This window comes from Cavia porcellus, unplaced genomic scaffold, assembly GCF_034190915.1.
Source record: "Cavia porcellus strain 051 isolate PalLab524CR breed Dunkin Hartley unplaced genomic scaffold, mCavPor4.1 scaffold_17, whole genome shotgun sequence".
Taxonomy (NCBI): domain Eukaryota; kingdom Metazoa; phylum Chordata; class Mammalia; order Rodentia; family Caviidae; genus Cavia; species Cavia porcellus.
Genome location: NW_026947500.1, coordinates 29,145,673 through 29,161,438, shown reverse-complemented (window position 1 = coordinate 29,161,438; position 15,766 = coordinate 29,145,673). Strand labels below are relative to the sequence as shown.

At 44.0% G+C, this 15,766-nt stretch overlaps 1 protein-coding gene across 3 annotated transcripts in view; it reads right to left on the bottom strand.

Annotated features, from left to right (window-relative positions):
* Window positions 1–15,444: 15,444 nt before the first annotated feature.
* Nadsyn1 (NAD synthetase 1) overlaps window positions 15,445–15,766 on the bottom strand; it is a 39,106-nt gene continuing 38,784 nt past the window's right edge. For all 3 annotated transcript variants that reach the window (XM_063227702.1, XM_023564434.2, XM_063227703.1), the window contains one exon: window positions 15,445–15,678. In XM_063227702.1, coding sequence (XP_063083772.1) covers window positions 15,628–15,678 — 51 coding nt within the window. In that variant the 3' untranslated portion in view covers window positions 15,445–15,627. The remainder of the gene's footprint in view (window positions 15,679–15,766) is intronic.

The window sequence follows — 15,766 nt, the reverse complement described above, 5'->3', positions numbered from 1 at the left end:
CAAAAGGTAGAAGACGTGAAACAAACTTTAGAGATTGAGACCAGTTGTGGAGATGCCTGGGTTAAAATTTTAGTCTGATGCCCACAGGCTCAGGTGGTCCATTTTCCCCTTGGATGACACACAGATCTTCGAAAACAAGGCTCTACAAGTGGGCTTAGGATAAGGAGGAGAAATGAGATCTGGAAATCTTCTCTCTGCTTTTCTCTGTACTTCAGAGATTGGACCCAAGCTTTCACCACCCCCACCCCCTTCTGCTTAAGAAATGGAAATCATTCCTCTTGGCTTTCAAGACAGGAGGTAGTTTCACAGGTCAATGGAAAACACACTTCCTACACCAAAATTCTAAAGGTCACTGGTGAGCCACACAGTGGTAACTACTCAGACCTCCGAGTACCCTGGGCAGATGTCTGGTGGTTTGTGGGAAAAGAAATCCTAACAAGTTGCTAAGTGATCAAGAACTTGTGCCCTGATTCAGTGGGCCATTCCATTCATTGTAACGTTTCCAGAAAAAGATGCCTGGTCACCAAAGCAAGAGGCACCTTCAACTCCAATATGTATAAATCTCAACTGCAGTTTCAAGGGGGAGGTCCTTAATAAATTCAAGACAAAAAAATCATACAGCTGTTGGGTCAGTTCTCTTTTAGTGGCCCACAATAAATAAAATAAATCAGGGTAATTAACCAACCAATGTTAATCTGTGGTAAAAATGAGACAAAATATGATTTTTTAAAAGATGGGAATTTATAAGAAATGAACATTTAAAATGGTCTATTTTCAGGAAAAGGTCTTTTAGCCTAAGGATGTGACTGAGGCCACACACCTAGGACTCCAAACAAAAGGAAGAGGGAAATAGTCAATGAAGTATGAAATTCGCTATGCAAAGTTTGGGAAAGCATTGATAGTTAAAAAGATACCCTTTGGGGTCCAATCAATTGTTTTAAATACACAAACTGCTTATAGGTGGAGCGGGGATAAAAATGTTAGGCACCCATTGAACAGACTGTAGCCCCAGAGTACTTGGCCAGCAAACAAAAGAAGAGAGACACATGTTAGGAGGAGGAGAAGGGGGAGGAGGAAGAAGAGGAGGAGGAAGTTGAGGAGGAGGAGGAGAAAGAGGAAGAGGGAACTGTGCATTAGGATTTATATTGCTCTCTGTAATCATCCGCATGTGTCAGTCTGTTGGGATAGAGCCCCATTCTAGCTAGAGTAAGAAATAAAAGTCTCAATTTTGCTGCCCTTCCTTTATCTAAAGACTGTTTTTTTGGGTTGGAAAAAGTGAACATATTTATCATAGAGTCACCTCCCAACATCACATTTAGCTATAAATTCGTCAGTGGATTCAACCTCCCTTGCACACATGACCCAGTCACATCCCCAAAGCCCTACTAATGATCACATGAGGCTTTGGGGGTCATTTAGGTATAAACCCTAATACAGCCTTAGCAACAGTAAGTGAATCTTGACTCGGTGGCAGGTGAACATGGACCTTTGTGCACTTACGCCCCCTTGTGTCTAGAAAGGCATAATGGAACTGGCACTTCTGTTCATCAGCGTTTTGGGATGGTGGCCACCTGAAAGCTCTGTAAGTGCCATACAGGTGCGGAAGACAGAATGCCCTGGGAGATAAAGTGTCACCTACCAACATGGGACACACGAACCCCTTTCAGGCGCAGAGTGGCTGTGTGGGTCTCACTTGTGGCCATATTTGCCTTACAACTGCACTGGCAGCTGCATGCTGGATGGCCTTTCCTGTCTGGCCACATTTATGACAACTGTCCAACTAGAAATAGAAATCTGCCAGCACTGAGGGCCTGCTTTCTCCAGGGGCCTGGCATAATGGTGGCACCCCCTGCCTCTACTCGTGCCTCAAGTCTCTAAAATCTGGTATAGGGCTGGGGTGTGGTTCAGTGGCACAGGCTAGCATGCTCCAGGCTCTGGGTTCCCTCCCCAACACTATGAGGGAAAATTAATACAGACTAGAATTCATCATAAAGAAAAAGATAAGAAGGATAAAAACTGTTACTGCAGGTGACAAAAGTCCAGGACGAATTTCCAGCTTCTTGTGAGTGATGAACAAAGAACTAGACATTGCACACAACAGCAAGGAAAAAGCAGTTAAGTTTAATAAAGGTAAAGGGAGAAGGAGTGGTCAGAGCACGTGGGTTTTACACCAGCAGAAAAAGAAAATGGCACAATTGGAAAGAAAAAGGCACGGGTACTGAACTGCGTGACAGGTCAAGAATTTCCAGGGGTCTTTGTTAGTTCTGTTTCCTGCCACTAGAGTTGGCCCTGGGGCATTGCCCAGGATCGGTGACCCTCTACCCTCTAATTTTACTGTCTATATTATTTCCTCCTGAGAGAACTGGTCCCCCAAAATCTCAAAGGATGCAGAGGGTAAAACATCCATCTTCTGTAGCTACTTCCGGTTGAATAGGGACAGTAGCTTTATCTACATGGAGACCAAGTAGCATTCACCCCAATCCCTGATCTTGGGGTCGGGGGAGAGCTAAGGGTATTGTACTCATCATCTGAGGATTTTTTGATGAGCTGAGTATTTCTTGATGGGCTAAGTTTTTGGCCCTTGGCTGGGGCCACATTAGTAGTTTAATGGCCATTCAACAAGAGACAAATTTGATATAACAGATTAAATATGTATGGTTCAAATAGTAAGGCTATGAGAAGCATTAACGAAGGATATTGATCTCTCGGCCAGATAGACAAAGGTACATCCTCCTTTTCAGTTTGCTGGAAGATGCAAGAATTAGAGCCCCACAGGAAGAAAAGTCCCTGAGTCTCAAGGCAGAAATTTTTAATAGTAAGCATACGGGTGAGCTGATGCTGTTCATTTTCCCAGACAGATAAAGTCATTGGCAGTGGAGCTTCAGTCAGCTGCTGAAAGGGCCCTGAAGGAGTATCTGGAGTATCTCCAGTAGTTCTCTTTTCCCAAAGTACAGGATTTCTGTTGGTATCCATTAACACTTTTTCAGTATGAGGTTTGTGGTATCTCTTCTTTATTTTGTGTTGCCTCCAGTGGCTTGCGATTTTCCCTGGAGAGATGGACCTAACAAGTATTGGGAGTTAGGACCCATGGGAATAGAGAAGAAGGCATCTTTGATATCAAGGACAGAGAGCTAGTTAGTGTCTCCTGGGATCCGTGCAAGGAGCTAGGGCAGCGAACGGGCACCAGTGCCTCATCGATGATTCTGAGATCGTGCACTAGGTGATATTCTCTCAAAGGCTTGATTATTGGTAAAATTACTGTGTTTCAGGGAGATCAGCATGGCACTAGCAATCTAGAAGCCAAAAATACATCAATAATGGCCTTTAGAGAGTCTGGCCTCTCTCTCTCTCTCTCTCTCTCTCTCTCTCTCTCTCTCTCTCTCTCCCTCCCTCTCTCATACTTTTTCTTTCCTTTTCTTTTCTTTTTTTGAGACAAGGTCTCACTTTGTAGTTCAGGCTACTTTTGAACTTAGATGTAGCTAAGGCTGGCCTCAAACTCATGGCTAACCCTCTTGCCACAGCCTCTCAAATGCTGGAATTATAGGCATGCACCACCATGTCAGGGCTTAGCCTCTTTAAGAGGATAGTGTCTTCTGTGATAGTAAAGATCAGGGCTCTTGAGGTACTGATGACCAGAGTGACCTGGACAGCCCTCCCTGGGATGCCATAATCTTACACTTGGGGATCAGTTCCCAGCAGAGAAATCAGGCCCAATGGAGGCAGGCTGGATGTGTCCCTGACAACTAGGACACAGGTTGCCAGAAGTTTGAATGACAGCATGACTCCGGGTAGGAAGAGTATATCCTTTCGAACAACTGGTACGGGGCATATCGGTATCACCACGAAGGAAGTTTGGAAAAGGAAATCTCCCCACCAGCAGTTCAGACTAGAGGGTAAAGAAAACTCGCTGGTTAACTTTTTCAAGGCCCACAACAGCAGGAACAGGACAGCTCACCTTAGTAAGAGATTTGAATGAAGACACCCCAGTATTGGGAAGGCTTGCCTACAATGTCTAGAGTTACTCAAGGCTCCTGTAAGGTGATGGTGTTGTCTTATGCAGGGCCCACACAGGCCATTTCAGGCACTCTCAGCCACTGTCTAGGCAATTTTCCCTGGCCAGCATGGGGGTAGATGGCCTCACCCCCTTCCGGGAATGAGAGCAGCCCCTCTTCCAATGCCAAGGTTCCTTATCCATGTTCAGACAGAGTCAGCAAGGACTCGGCAGCTTTTGGGGGCACTCCTTTGCCCAGTGCCCTGATCGCTTGTACTTGAAACACTCAGACTGCCTCCCTTGCTCTTTGGATTGCCCCAGTCCCCTCTGGGTGCTGTGGGCTTTAGTATGAGCTTTATCCATGAGGGCCAACATAGCTCTAGGCTGTCTCTCTTCCTTACTCAGCTTTGTGTAAGCCACATTGACTGATTTTTCCCAACCAATTAGAGCTTTCTGGAATTCTTGGAGCTTCCTCCAAAATCTGAAGCCAACTTGCTAATAAAATACTGGCACTGGTTAATTTGATCTTCTCTAGACTCTACGGTCAAATCAGTGTATGTACAGAGCTCCTCTTCAAGTTAGTGTTGGAAAGCAGCTGGATTTTTATCAGATCCCAGGCTGACAGTTCTGAGCTTACAAGCTTGGGCATACTCTTGTACATCCCTGCTAAGATGGCCTAGAATTATAACATTCCTTCGGTTTCTCCATCTCCAGTGTTAAAATCTCATCCAAATCCTTCTTGGACTCCAAATAATATAACAGTTGGCTGACTACCACCAGGTGCAACCATGAAGGTCTCATCATTGACCCATCTTGGAACTGCAATAATCCTCTTTCTTTCTGTCTGATGCAGCAAGAATCAGCATGAGTAGGACATCTTGCCAGGTCAGATCAGAAGCTATAGTCAGAATGTGGATCTATCAGCAAACTTTTCAGGATCCTCAGAAAATTTACTCTGGTTTTTCTTGCATTGTTGAATATCCACGACTAAAAAAGGCACCTGAACTCAGATGGTATCATCCACACCTGCCACTTCTAGAAGGGGCAGAATGGTGGAAGGATGAGATGTTTAGTTTCCTGTTTCCAGGGCCTTGTGGTAGGCAGAGTCCAGCCTAGTATGGGTTGGGTTCAGAAAGCTGTCCTAATCTCCTGGAGGCACTGACTATGCAAGCTGGTAATGAGGTGGCCTATGAGGGTGGGGATTGAATTTATCCCTGTACCTGAGAATGCATTTAAGCAAAGAGTCTGGTAGAATGGCCAAAGTATTTCCCATTATGGGTCTGTGGACAGAATGAGTAAGAATTAGGTTATGGGAACCTTACAGAGCACTCCCGGGGTCAGTCTGTGACCTGTTCAGCCCCAGAGCATCTCCTGGTAAGGCCAAACAACTTGAGTTTATATCACAGGAACTTTTCAAAGCATTCCTTGGGTCAGTGTCTGCATGGGGAACTTACAGAGCATCCTCTGGATCAATCCCTGACCCGCTCAGTCCCAGAGCACCCCTGGGTAAAGACGAACTCCTTGGGATTCAGATCCCAGACATCTCTGGACTTGAGTGGACACCAGCACCACTTCCTTTAGACTTTCAGATTTCTCTCTTTGAACCCAGCCCATCTCTCAGACAGGGGGTCTGAAGCTGAGGTTCCCTACTGGCTGGATGACTCTAGCCAATTAATTATAATATCACCTAAATCAAGGTATGACAGTCTATGGAGGAGGAGTAAGAGCTTCCCTATTGATAAAATTTCCTGTATGGATCCCTGAAGACCCTGACAAATGATCAGTTATGATCCACTGTCTGGGAAAACAGGACCTCTGGGTCCTGATAAATTTCCTGATAAATTTGCCTAGAAAAAGCTGGGGAAAGTGTAACGGGTGAGGAATCTGGTAGGTGGCACAGTAAGTACTAGGAATAGGACTCCTCCCTGGGAAAAGAGACCAAGCAAACTAGAAAGGTCGTGTGAGCTGCTATTAGCGTAGGAGAGGTGGGATTTTGGATCCCACTGCCACTAGTAGCCTAGACAGGACCTAACTTTAAAACTTGAGCCCTTGTATATACCTTTACCCATCTGTCCCCCAATTCTCTGATTCTCATTAGCTTATGACACAAAAGGATATGAGTTTCCAGGTAAATGCAAGCTTTACAATGAAAAGTCAGCAACTACAAGACATATATCATTTTTGATAAGGAAATAAACTTGAGGCCAACATTATCATAATAATAACAGAACTACGTAAGATGGAGGGAGGAAGAGGGCCAGTATTAGAGAAGAAACAGAAACTCCTGGAAAAAAATAATTTATAAGCAAGAATCGACAAGCAGTCCTAGTGATACAGGACCTCTAATTGATTAGAAGGCAATATTATAACTCCCAACCTACTAGATAACTGATACGCTGAATGCATGTTCTCTAAAATCAGAGAATGAATTCTGAGTAACCACAGAGGTTAAGAGTGGAAAATATTATTGCGGGAGAGGCAGCTTTTGCCTAAGAGAGACAGGAAGGAACCCAGAGAGTGGGTTGTCAGTGAACCGGTTTCTTAAAGGAAGTTTTATAGAGAGAAATCGCGAGGTGTGTATAAGGCGGGATGAAACTATGATCAACCAATAAGGGTCTATCCCTGTCTGCCTATAACATTTCTACCTAACTTAGCTGTCTGTAATACGAGGACCCAGGAAGCTTGCAGCGGACAGCTGAGAAGGGTGTGAGAAGAGCCCTTCCTGCAGACCTGTGGGCCTGTCTTACCCACTGGGAAAGCACAGAGCTCACCACTACCCTCCAGTTCCCTGCCTCTCCCTGATAACGAATATCAGGGGGGGAAAAAATGAAAAGATTTGAGACAGCAAGAGAGAAGAAAGAAAATAAAAAGAAAAGCCTTTGGCTGAGTTTAGGCTTAGATTAAAAATCACCAACAAAAACACAAGTAAGAAATCTATGACTATCTGCTTAGAGATTTTAAAGATACTTCTACATAATATGGGAGTCAAAGAACAAAAGCAAAATAGAAATCAGCATGTTTTAATCTGAGTGTTAATGAAGATACAACACATGTAGTTTATACCTAAATTCATATATTAGACAGAAGAAATGCACAATAGTGATAGTTCAGGCTTCCATCCAATGAGGATAGAAAAATATAAAGAAGAAATAATAACTAGACTACTGATTAATAACTATACTAACTACTGATTAATAAAGGCATAAAGAAGAAATTAATAAAGAGTGGAAACTTCAACATGAACATAAGGCAAATCACCTTGGTTTCTAAATTGTCCTCTAACAAAAATATCCAGGGCTCCTTGGAAAAGTGATTCCAGGACAAGGCAGGAAATACACAAGAGGAACCTGGACACTTTGTCATGTCAGAAGTGAAAATGAATTCAAACCGGGGGCTGGGGGTTTAGCTCAGCGGCATAAGCGCCTGCTTTGCAAGCAGGCAGTCGTGAGTTCGATCCCCGGTACCGATAAAAAGGAAAAAGACAAAAAAAAAAAAAAAAATGAATTCAAACCAACAGACCACCTGTCTATCCTGACCCCATGCTGATTGGGCAGGCAGTCAAAAGGACTCAGGGAGTCAAAAGAACTAAGCTGAGGATGTTCCCAAAAACCAAAGCTAGAACAGTGTAACCAAGACAGAAATAAAATTGCACTAGAACTCAAAGTGTACACTAAATATCCTTGAGTCCATTGCTCACTTATGTAAACACATGACAAAGGAAAGAGGAAGACACCAATCTCCCACGTTGAAGAATTCTAAATGGTTTATGTAGACATTCAATCGTACACCAGGTGGGAAAAAAATCACCTTTCAGTAAACTGCAAATCATTATTGAATCATAAAGTGTGAGCAGCTGACCAAGGTCAGAGTTCACTGTGAGTCCAGGTAGCTGAGACCAGAGCCCACCATGAATCAGGTTTATAGAATGGCCCCTTGATGAGAAATAACGAGAAAGGGGTTTGCCTCAGGGTCTTCCTTCCCAAACCCATACCACAAATCCAATTGAGAAGAATATCAGATGCACATTATAATATGAGGAAAATTCTGCACAATATTTGATCAACTCCTTAAAAGTCAAAGCCATAAAAATCAAAGAAAGACTGAGAAATTGTCACAGGCAGAAAGAGCCTGAGGCAAGATAGCTGAATGGGGCATGGTGTCCCAGATGGTGTCCTGAGACAAAAAAACAATATTAGGTAACAACTAAGAAAATCTGAATAAAGTGTCAGCTTCTAGTAATGTACAAATATCATTCACCAAGTATGGCAAATGACCACTATAGTAGGGCAATCTATGGGATTTATGGAAACTCTATTGTGTTTGCAATTTTTATATAGCTCTTAAACTTTCCTTTAAAAATTTTATTAAAAAACTAAAATACAAGACATGAGAAATGAACAAGGATCACAGTTTTTAAAAACCCTAGATGCTACTCCTTTGAAATGGTGAATAGATTTGATAAACTCATTTTGAGATCAATTTTAAAAAAATAGAAAACACAAATTACTGATATTATGATTGAAAAAATGATATCAATGGGTATTTTACATACTGCAGGATAAAGATGGTATGAATGATTTCAAATCACTTACCTCCCTCCGGATCCCAACTATCACCACAGGGAGGTGGTGATATCATTGTACTATAGCCTCCCCTGGGGATGGCTGTGTCTGTCCACACAGACAAAGAAAGTGATGGATTATGTTGCAAACCCTATTTTAATATTTGCTTTTTACTTCTGGGTTCAAAATGCCAAGAGAACTATCAGCTTCCCAGAAACCCTGCTTCTCAGAAATGACTTCTGGGGGCTGGGGATTTAGCTCAGTGGCATAAGTGCCTGCCTTGCAAGCAGGCAGTCGTGAGTTCGATTCCTGGTATTGATAAAAACGAAAAAGACAAAAAAAAAAAAAATGACTTCTGAGAACCTAAAGTGCTTTGGAGCAACAGATGTATCCCCTGAAATCTCCTGTGATGGCACCTGTTCCAGCCTCAGAACACAGTGCCTAGGGCATAGTACCTAGCCTGACAGAGATGGGTTAAAATCCCAGAGTTTGGGGGCAGCAGTGGCACTTTTGAGAGTGAGTCAAATGTCACAGGTTTGGATGAGTCTTAGTCCCTTACATGTTAACATCCACAGACACTTGGAAGAATGGAGCAAGTGTTTCGGGGGGGGCGGGTTGCAGGGATAGTGGAGGAAAGACACAAGGGAGAGGGAAAGTGGGTAGAAAAACATGGATTCACTTAGTTGGAGTCTTCAAGCAAGAGGCAGTGTGGACCCAGGAGAGGCTGGGAGGTGGATGGGTTGAGCACACAGGGCTTCCTGTAAGTAGGGTAGAAGTTCTGTACTTGACCTTAAAGTCTGTGGAAGCCACACCAGGATTTCAAATGGGGCGAGAGGTGGGTAGTGACATCATCACCTAAACTGTCCTAAAGAGAACCCTCATCCCCACTGGCAATCCAGCATATCCATCTCAGCCAGGAGATCCAGTCTGGGTAAAAGATTGGAAAAATGAGCCCCTTCAGCCCATTTCGACTGGACCTCAAGTTATTGTGTTTGTTACCCTCACCACTGTCAAAGTTGCAGGCATCACTTCATGGATCCACCACACCAGACTTAAGAGGGCATACATAACCCCAGACCCGCAGTCAACTTGACTGCCCATCCTGATCCCAGAAATCTGCTCAGAACCCAATGTCAATACAAGCCATTCCAGCCTGGACCCAGTCTGACTCCAGGCTCCACAGATGACTGTCCTACTCTGGTCACATTGGAAGCTGACCAGTCTATGCATGGCTGAAGCTTGAGGACACCCATCCACAGGATACCTTAAGCTGCCCCATGGATAGTCCCCATGGTTTCTAGGTGTCCTGGGGCTGCTTACCATAATCTTTGCTATTGGCCTTGCTACAGTCATCCCAGCCCAGCAGACTACCACCCTGAGGGCCTTTCTAGCCTTTGGCTTTTGTTACTTATATAGGGTGTTCACCAATATCTCTTGCTTCCTTAGCCTGATTAATAATGACTAATGCCAACAGCCTGATACTACTATCTCTTCTTGCTACTGTTGTCATGGGACAAAGATATTTGTTTTTTGTTTTTTTTTTTTTGTTTGTTTTTTGTCTTTTTCCTTTTTATCGGTACCGGGGATCGGACTCACGACTGCCTGCTTGCAAGGCAGGCGCTTATGCCACTGAGCTAAACCTCCAGCCCCTAGGGACAAAGATATTTGAACAAAACTGACTCTCGCTTAGTTTGTGTTAAGAAGTACTAATCCCAAATTTGCCTCAAACTGTTGACTATACCTTTCAAACTTTGTTGTTGATGGTAAGGCAACCCCATTTCTCCTCATACTCAGGCCATTAGTTAACTCTACTGACACCTTGATATTAGGTTTGATTCTACTCCCAACATGCATGGATGGTCCAAACATGGAAAAACTCTTCCTAACGGAAAACAAAGACCCAGCACTAGCTAGCTCTTGGATCAAGTGGGAACCCCTGGCAACAGACATCACTCAGTAACCACAGCAGGAACAGGGATCACTGGTGTCACTACTGCCTCACTTCCTTACCAATCTGTCTCACAACTTGAGAACTTAAAGGACATCTCTGTATTAGATTTACACAGATACAGATTCCCTGGTTGTTGTCATCCTCCAAAACTGATGTACACTAGACTTTTTAACAGCAGAAAAAGGAGGTACCTGTGAGTTCCTGGGAGAAGAATGTTGTTTCTATGCTAACGAATCAAAGGCTATTCATCAGAGAGTCAAAAATCTTGAACACTGAGCTAACAGGCTCAAAAAAAGGATTATAAACAAACAGTTTCTGGTCATTCTCCTGGGGCAACTGGACATCCTGGCTCATTCCCTTGCTTAAGCCACTAGTTCTCATTTTCCTTTTGTTAATATTCAGCCCTTGCCTACTTAGGTGCCTCACAGAATTTCTTCAGAACTGAGTTCAGGCTTTCACCAGACAGTCAGTATGCCAACTACTGGTAGAACCCACATAAATTATAACCCTGTGGCTACTAGTGATGTCCTATGAGGCTATGCCTAAAAGGGGGGATCAAAGAGGGAAATGAAAGAAAAATAAACCACGCTGCGACCATCCCCCTCCAAGGGCTCTACCCTGGGCCCCACCAGTCAGATGACATTATGTTTTTACTTTGAATTTTTTTTAAAGGGGAAAGGTTTATTTAGCTCACAGTTTGTAGAGGTTTCATTCCATAGTTGGCTGGCTCCACGGCAGACTGACACTTGTTAGCTGGGCATTGAGAGGAAAACACTTCATAGTGTTCACAACCACAAGATTGCAACAGTTTCTGTGCCTGGGCACCCTCCTCCTTCCTTTCCCATAGGAGCTGCTTCATAGCCTTGTTACATGATGTTCCAGCCTGGCTGTAAACCTGTCACCCTTAAGTAACTGCCTTTGGTTTGACCTTTTCCTGCCACAAACTCTATAAAAAGCTCTGTAATGTAATGTACTCGGAAGAGTCGGTGGTCACCTGCTGAACACAGCACTACCACTGGAGAGCTGGAACTCTTCCAGGAGATGGAGAAGTGGCCAGGCAACTCCAGTGTGGACTAGTGTGTCTGTTCTCAAAATATGCAAAATACAAAAGGGTCTGCACAACCCAAATGTAGAGCAGAGGAGACAGCTCCAGGGCAGTGACCTCTAGGTTGAGAATCTCGGTTGTGGGAAGCCCTGTAATTGGCTGCCATCTTATATCTGCAGGCCACACCACCTTAACTCCCTCTAGGAGTTAAGTTTGGTAGTTAAGCAGCATCTTGCCTAGCTTGTTTGGCCTATTCAGGATTATGTTAATGAGCCTGCTCATTCATTCAGCACCAAGTACTGAATCATATCTGGTAGCTGGAGGTCAGGTTCCAGCCACAATCTGCCCTCCAGCCTGTGGTTCTTTAATCCCAGGCTCCTGTTCTTTCCACTCAATTAGTGGCCTCCCAATGGCTGATGGGGACACCTGGATTGTGTTAAGAGTATTATGGCGCAGTAGAGAAGTAGAAGTATGAAATGAATAGGTTTATTGAGTTGAAGATGTAGAAAGGAGCACACAACGCATAGCAGTTGGGCTGTCTCCTTCGACTGGATACAGAGAGGCAAAGGGTTGTATGATTTCTGATTGGAAGTGGCGCATGGGGCAGATATTGATGACATGTGAAGAACCAATTGGAATTCTCTGTGCATGCAAACAGGAAGGGGAATTGCAATTAGGGCTGAAGACAAAGAAGTGGTAAGCTTTCTCGCTTTGACCTTCCACCACGTTAGACCACCGTCATAACCTTATAGTAATTTATACCAGGGCAGGAACCTTTCATGTTGTAGAATGTGAGTTACCATCACTGGTACAGGGGAAAGCAATGGTTTTCAGCAGAAAACTGTGGATGCCAGGCAGGGGCCCTGAGAAACTGAGAGAGGAGGTGGCTCTGCTCCTGTATCCCTCTGTGAACTTGCCCAGGCATGACCACAGCTCATGCTAACTGTCATCTCGCTGGCCTTGTCCTGCTTACTGTCTCTACTTTTAGAGAAAAACCTAATTATAGTCTGTTTTTCTAAATATCTATTGATTTTGCTGTATCTTGTCTAACAAGAGTGGGGAGCCTTTCTTGTTTGGGCTTTTAGAATTTTACATCATTTTTTTGCATTCCTGAACCACTAGTTGGTAAGTTTCTTACCTTCTTTTTGGTTTCTGTTAGTAGTTATAGATTTAAATTGCATTTTAATTTTATTGTTTCTCATTCACATGATTTATGTGTCCTGAACTTCTCTAAATTCTATTGATTGTAACTTTTACCTCTTTTGATCTTCCTGCATTTAGTTTCTTTTGAATTCAGATATGTTAGTCTTTGTTTAAAAAAATAAAATTTCAAATTTAACTTTTAACATGTTTAATCTTTTTACTCAACTCCATTTAGTCTGTGAATTTTTAGGGCTCTCTGGATTGTATTTCTCTGCTTTTCTTAACTCAATTTTAATTTTGTGATGATTCACCTTTGTCGGGTTCCCTGGATCAGCTTTGCAAATAATCGTCTCATTCTAATTATATTACAAATTTTAAATTATGTAAGATTTGGTTCTTAATTTGTAAAAACACTTTTCACTCCTCAGTGATTGTACGTTCGAGCCCCTCAACAATCCCTTTGGGCCAAAGAGCAGAGGGAAACTGCTGTCACAAAGGAGAGAGACAGGTAGAAAAGCTGAGACCTACCCTCTATGCATCCCCATGGGAAAGGTCTGGCCAGGTCTTCATTTTAGCTTCAAGTAATTGAGAAAAAGTATGGTGGTCTTGAAGGGTCATTTGGGTTTATTGCAGAAAAGATGTTTCCCCCACAAGCTATGAAAATTAGTGTAGTTGGCCATTGGATTAGGAGGGACACATTTGTGGCTAGGAGTGGGAACTACCTGATTTGTACTCCCTCTTCCTGAAGGTTTCCCATACTAACCACCCTGGTACATTTATTTTAGCATAGGAACAACTATAACCATCTCCTGCGTCAAGATGTGTATATCCCCTTTTCACACACTCTAGCCACACAGACTGGGAATCAGTGTCCAAGAGTCAAATAAATCTCTAAACAACCAGCCTGCCCTTTGAGCAGTTCTTGGTGGATATTAGTAACATTGGCCATGAATTCCTGAGAAAATAACATTGTTTGCATAAAAATGTGCAATACTGGGGCTGTATGAACCTTAGTTTTTATGTTTTCATGACAAAATCAGTGTCTCAGACCCTGACGCAAGGACACCAGCAGGCTTATTCAGTGTGTTTAACTCCACTCTTTAATATTCTGCCTTGTGATGCTCCCTACTGCAAAATGTGGGTCCCTAGATGGTACCATTCTATAATGAGACATCTTTCTGTCCTTCTCCACTTTTTTCCCCACCCTCTCTCCCTTCAACTTTGCGTAGCACGGGGTAGTGAACTCAGGCCCTTCACACTGAGCTACATCCTTTTACCTGTTTTTTCTTTTGGGACAGGGTCTAAGTTGCTTGCTTCAGCTTTCTACAGTACTGGGATGACAGGTGTGTGCCACCATGCATGGCTTATTTTTTGTTTTGTCTTGGCCCTTTTATAGCTGGGATTAATCCATTCATGAAGGTAGAGCCCTCGTGGCTCTTTGCTTGACCTCTCCTCCTAACTCTGCTGAACTGGAGATTAGGTTTCCAGCACATGCTTTTATGGGGGGCACATTCAAACCACTGCTAGCACAGATGTACTGTTCTACTTGGTCTGCCCGTCAGCTTTTCACTGACCCTAGAGAAGAAGGGTTTCTCTGTGGGAGAAACAGAAACAGCTGGCCTCATCCTTGTACATTTTCCTGACCCACTGTGAAGTCTTGCTGCAGCTTCTCCTTGAGTTTTGACCTTATGCGCTGTTGCATCACAAAACCTCCCTCTTCCTATCTCTAGAATTCCTATGAAGTTGACCTTCAATCAAGTGGACCATGAATAGACAACACCAGCTCCAGCCACGCATGCTCCCTTATGCAGGGAGACAGGGGTTCCCTGTATGGTTCCCTCAAACTGCTTTTGCAATTGAGAAAAACGTCCTGCCCAGAGTGGTTGGGTTCTCCAATGGGGAGGACCGATTCTCACTCTCCAAATACCCCAACCCACCCCACCCCACTCCAGGATGGTTGTGAGAAGGTTCCCAAAACAGAGTGAGCTCTGGTTTGATGTGTGGCACACTTCCCTCGCTGGAAGGCACTGGGGAAGTCTATGATGGAGTTGGAGGGAAGATCCTTCATGAGCTGGGTACCGCCAGAGAGGAACTGATGGTTTCTTTTCCTGGGAATCATTTTAGTGAAATACGGAAAGTTAACACACTTGTGACCTTTAAACTAAGGGGTATCAATTCTTAACTTGCTGAGCATAGGGGCAAGGATCTTGGGGCCACTAATTCAGTGCCTATGATAGGGGAACAGCATCCCAGGACCTTCGGCCCTGCGACCACTGGATGAGGCCTTGACACTCTGGCTCACCAAGTTACCCTCTGGAGATAGAGATTCCCATCTGACTTCAACACATCTATGGCCCAGGATGGTAAGACCCAGGCCCTGCTCCTCTTCAAGGCCTAAAGCCAAGAACTACAGACCTCCTGCTGAGGCTTCCTGAGATGGGGCACTCAGCCATGAGGACCCAGAGGCCCTGCTAAGGTCTCCTATGATGGGGGCACTCAGCTATGAGGCCCTCAGGTCATTTTCCTGTACAAGTATAAAAACGATTGGTTCCCAGATTTATAGCAAGGAGGGTCTGCAGGGACCATCTCTGGAACCTTCTGGAAAGCAGGACAGGAAACCAGAGATGAGTGGGAGGGGAGGTTTGCCTGCTTTCTGCTCAGGAACACCTTGCACTAATGGCTTTGAAGCATCTCTACCCCTTGAGGGCTGTGATGCTGTTGAAGGCTGAAGTAGATAGAAAAGCAGGGTTGCTTATTAGGATTAAAGAACATATTTACTTTATTTTAGCTTCTCTTGAAGGACTTACAATGAAAAAGACCCCTCTGGCTCCAAACATGAAATAAAACTGATTCACATGAGGCTCCCCTTGGCCTCCAATTGTGCTGACATCACAGTAAGGATCATAAGGAAAAAGGCCTCAGGAAGGTATGAACCTCAGTCTGGGCCATCCAGGTCCTGCATCGCTTTCTTCTCAAGCTGTAGAACCTGAAGAGAGAAGTCCACAGTCACCATGCAGACTCAACACCTGTGCAGCCGATGGATAGTGGCCCGCATCCCTGGCACTGAGAACCCA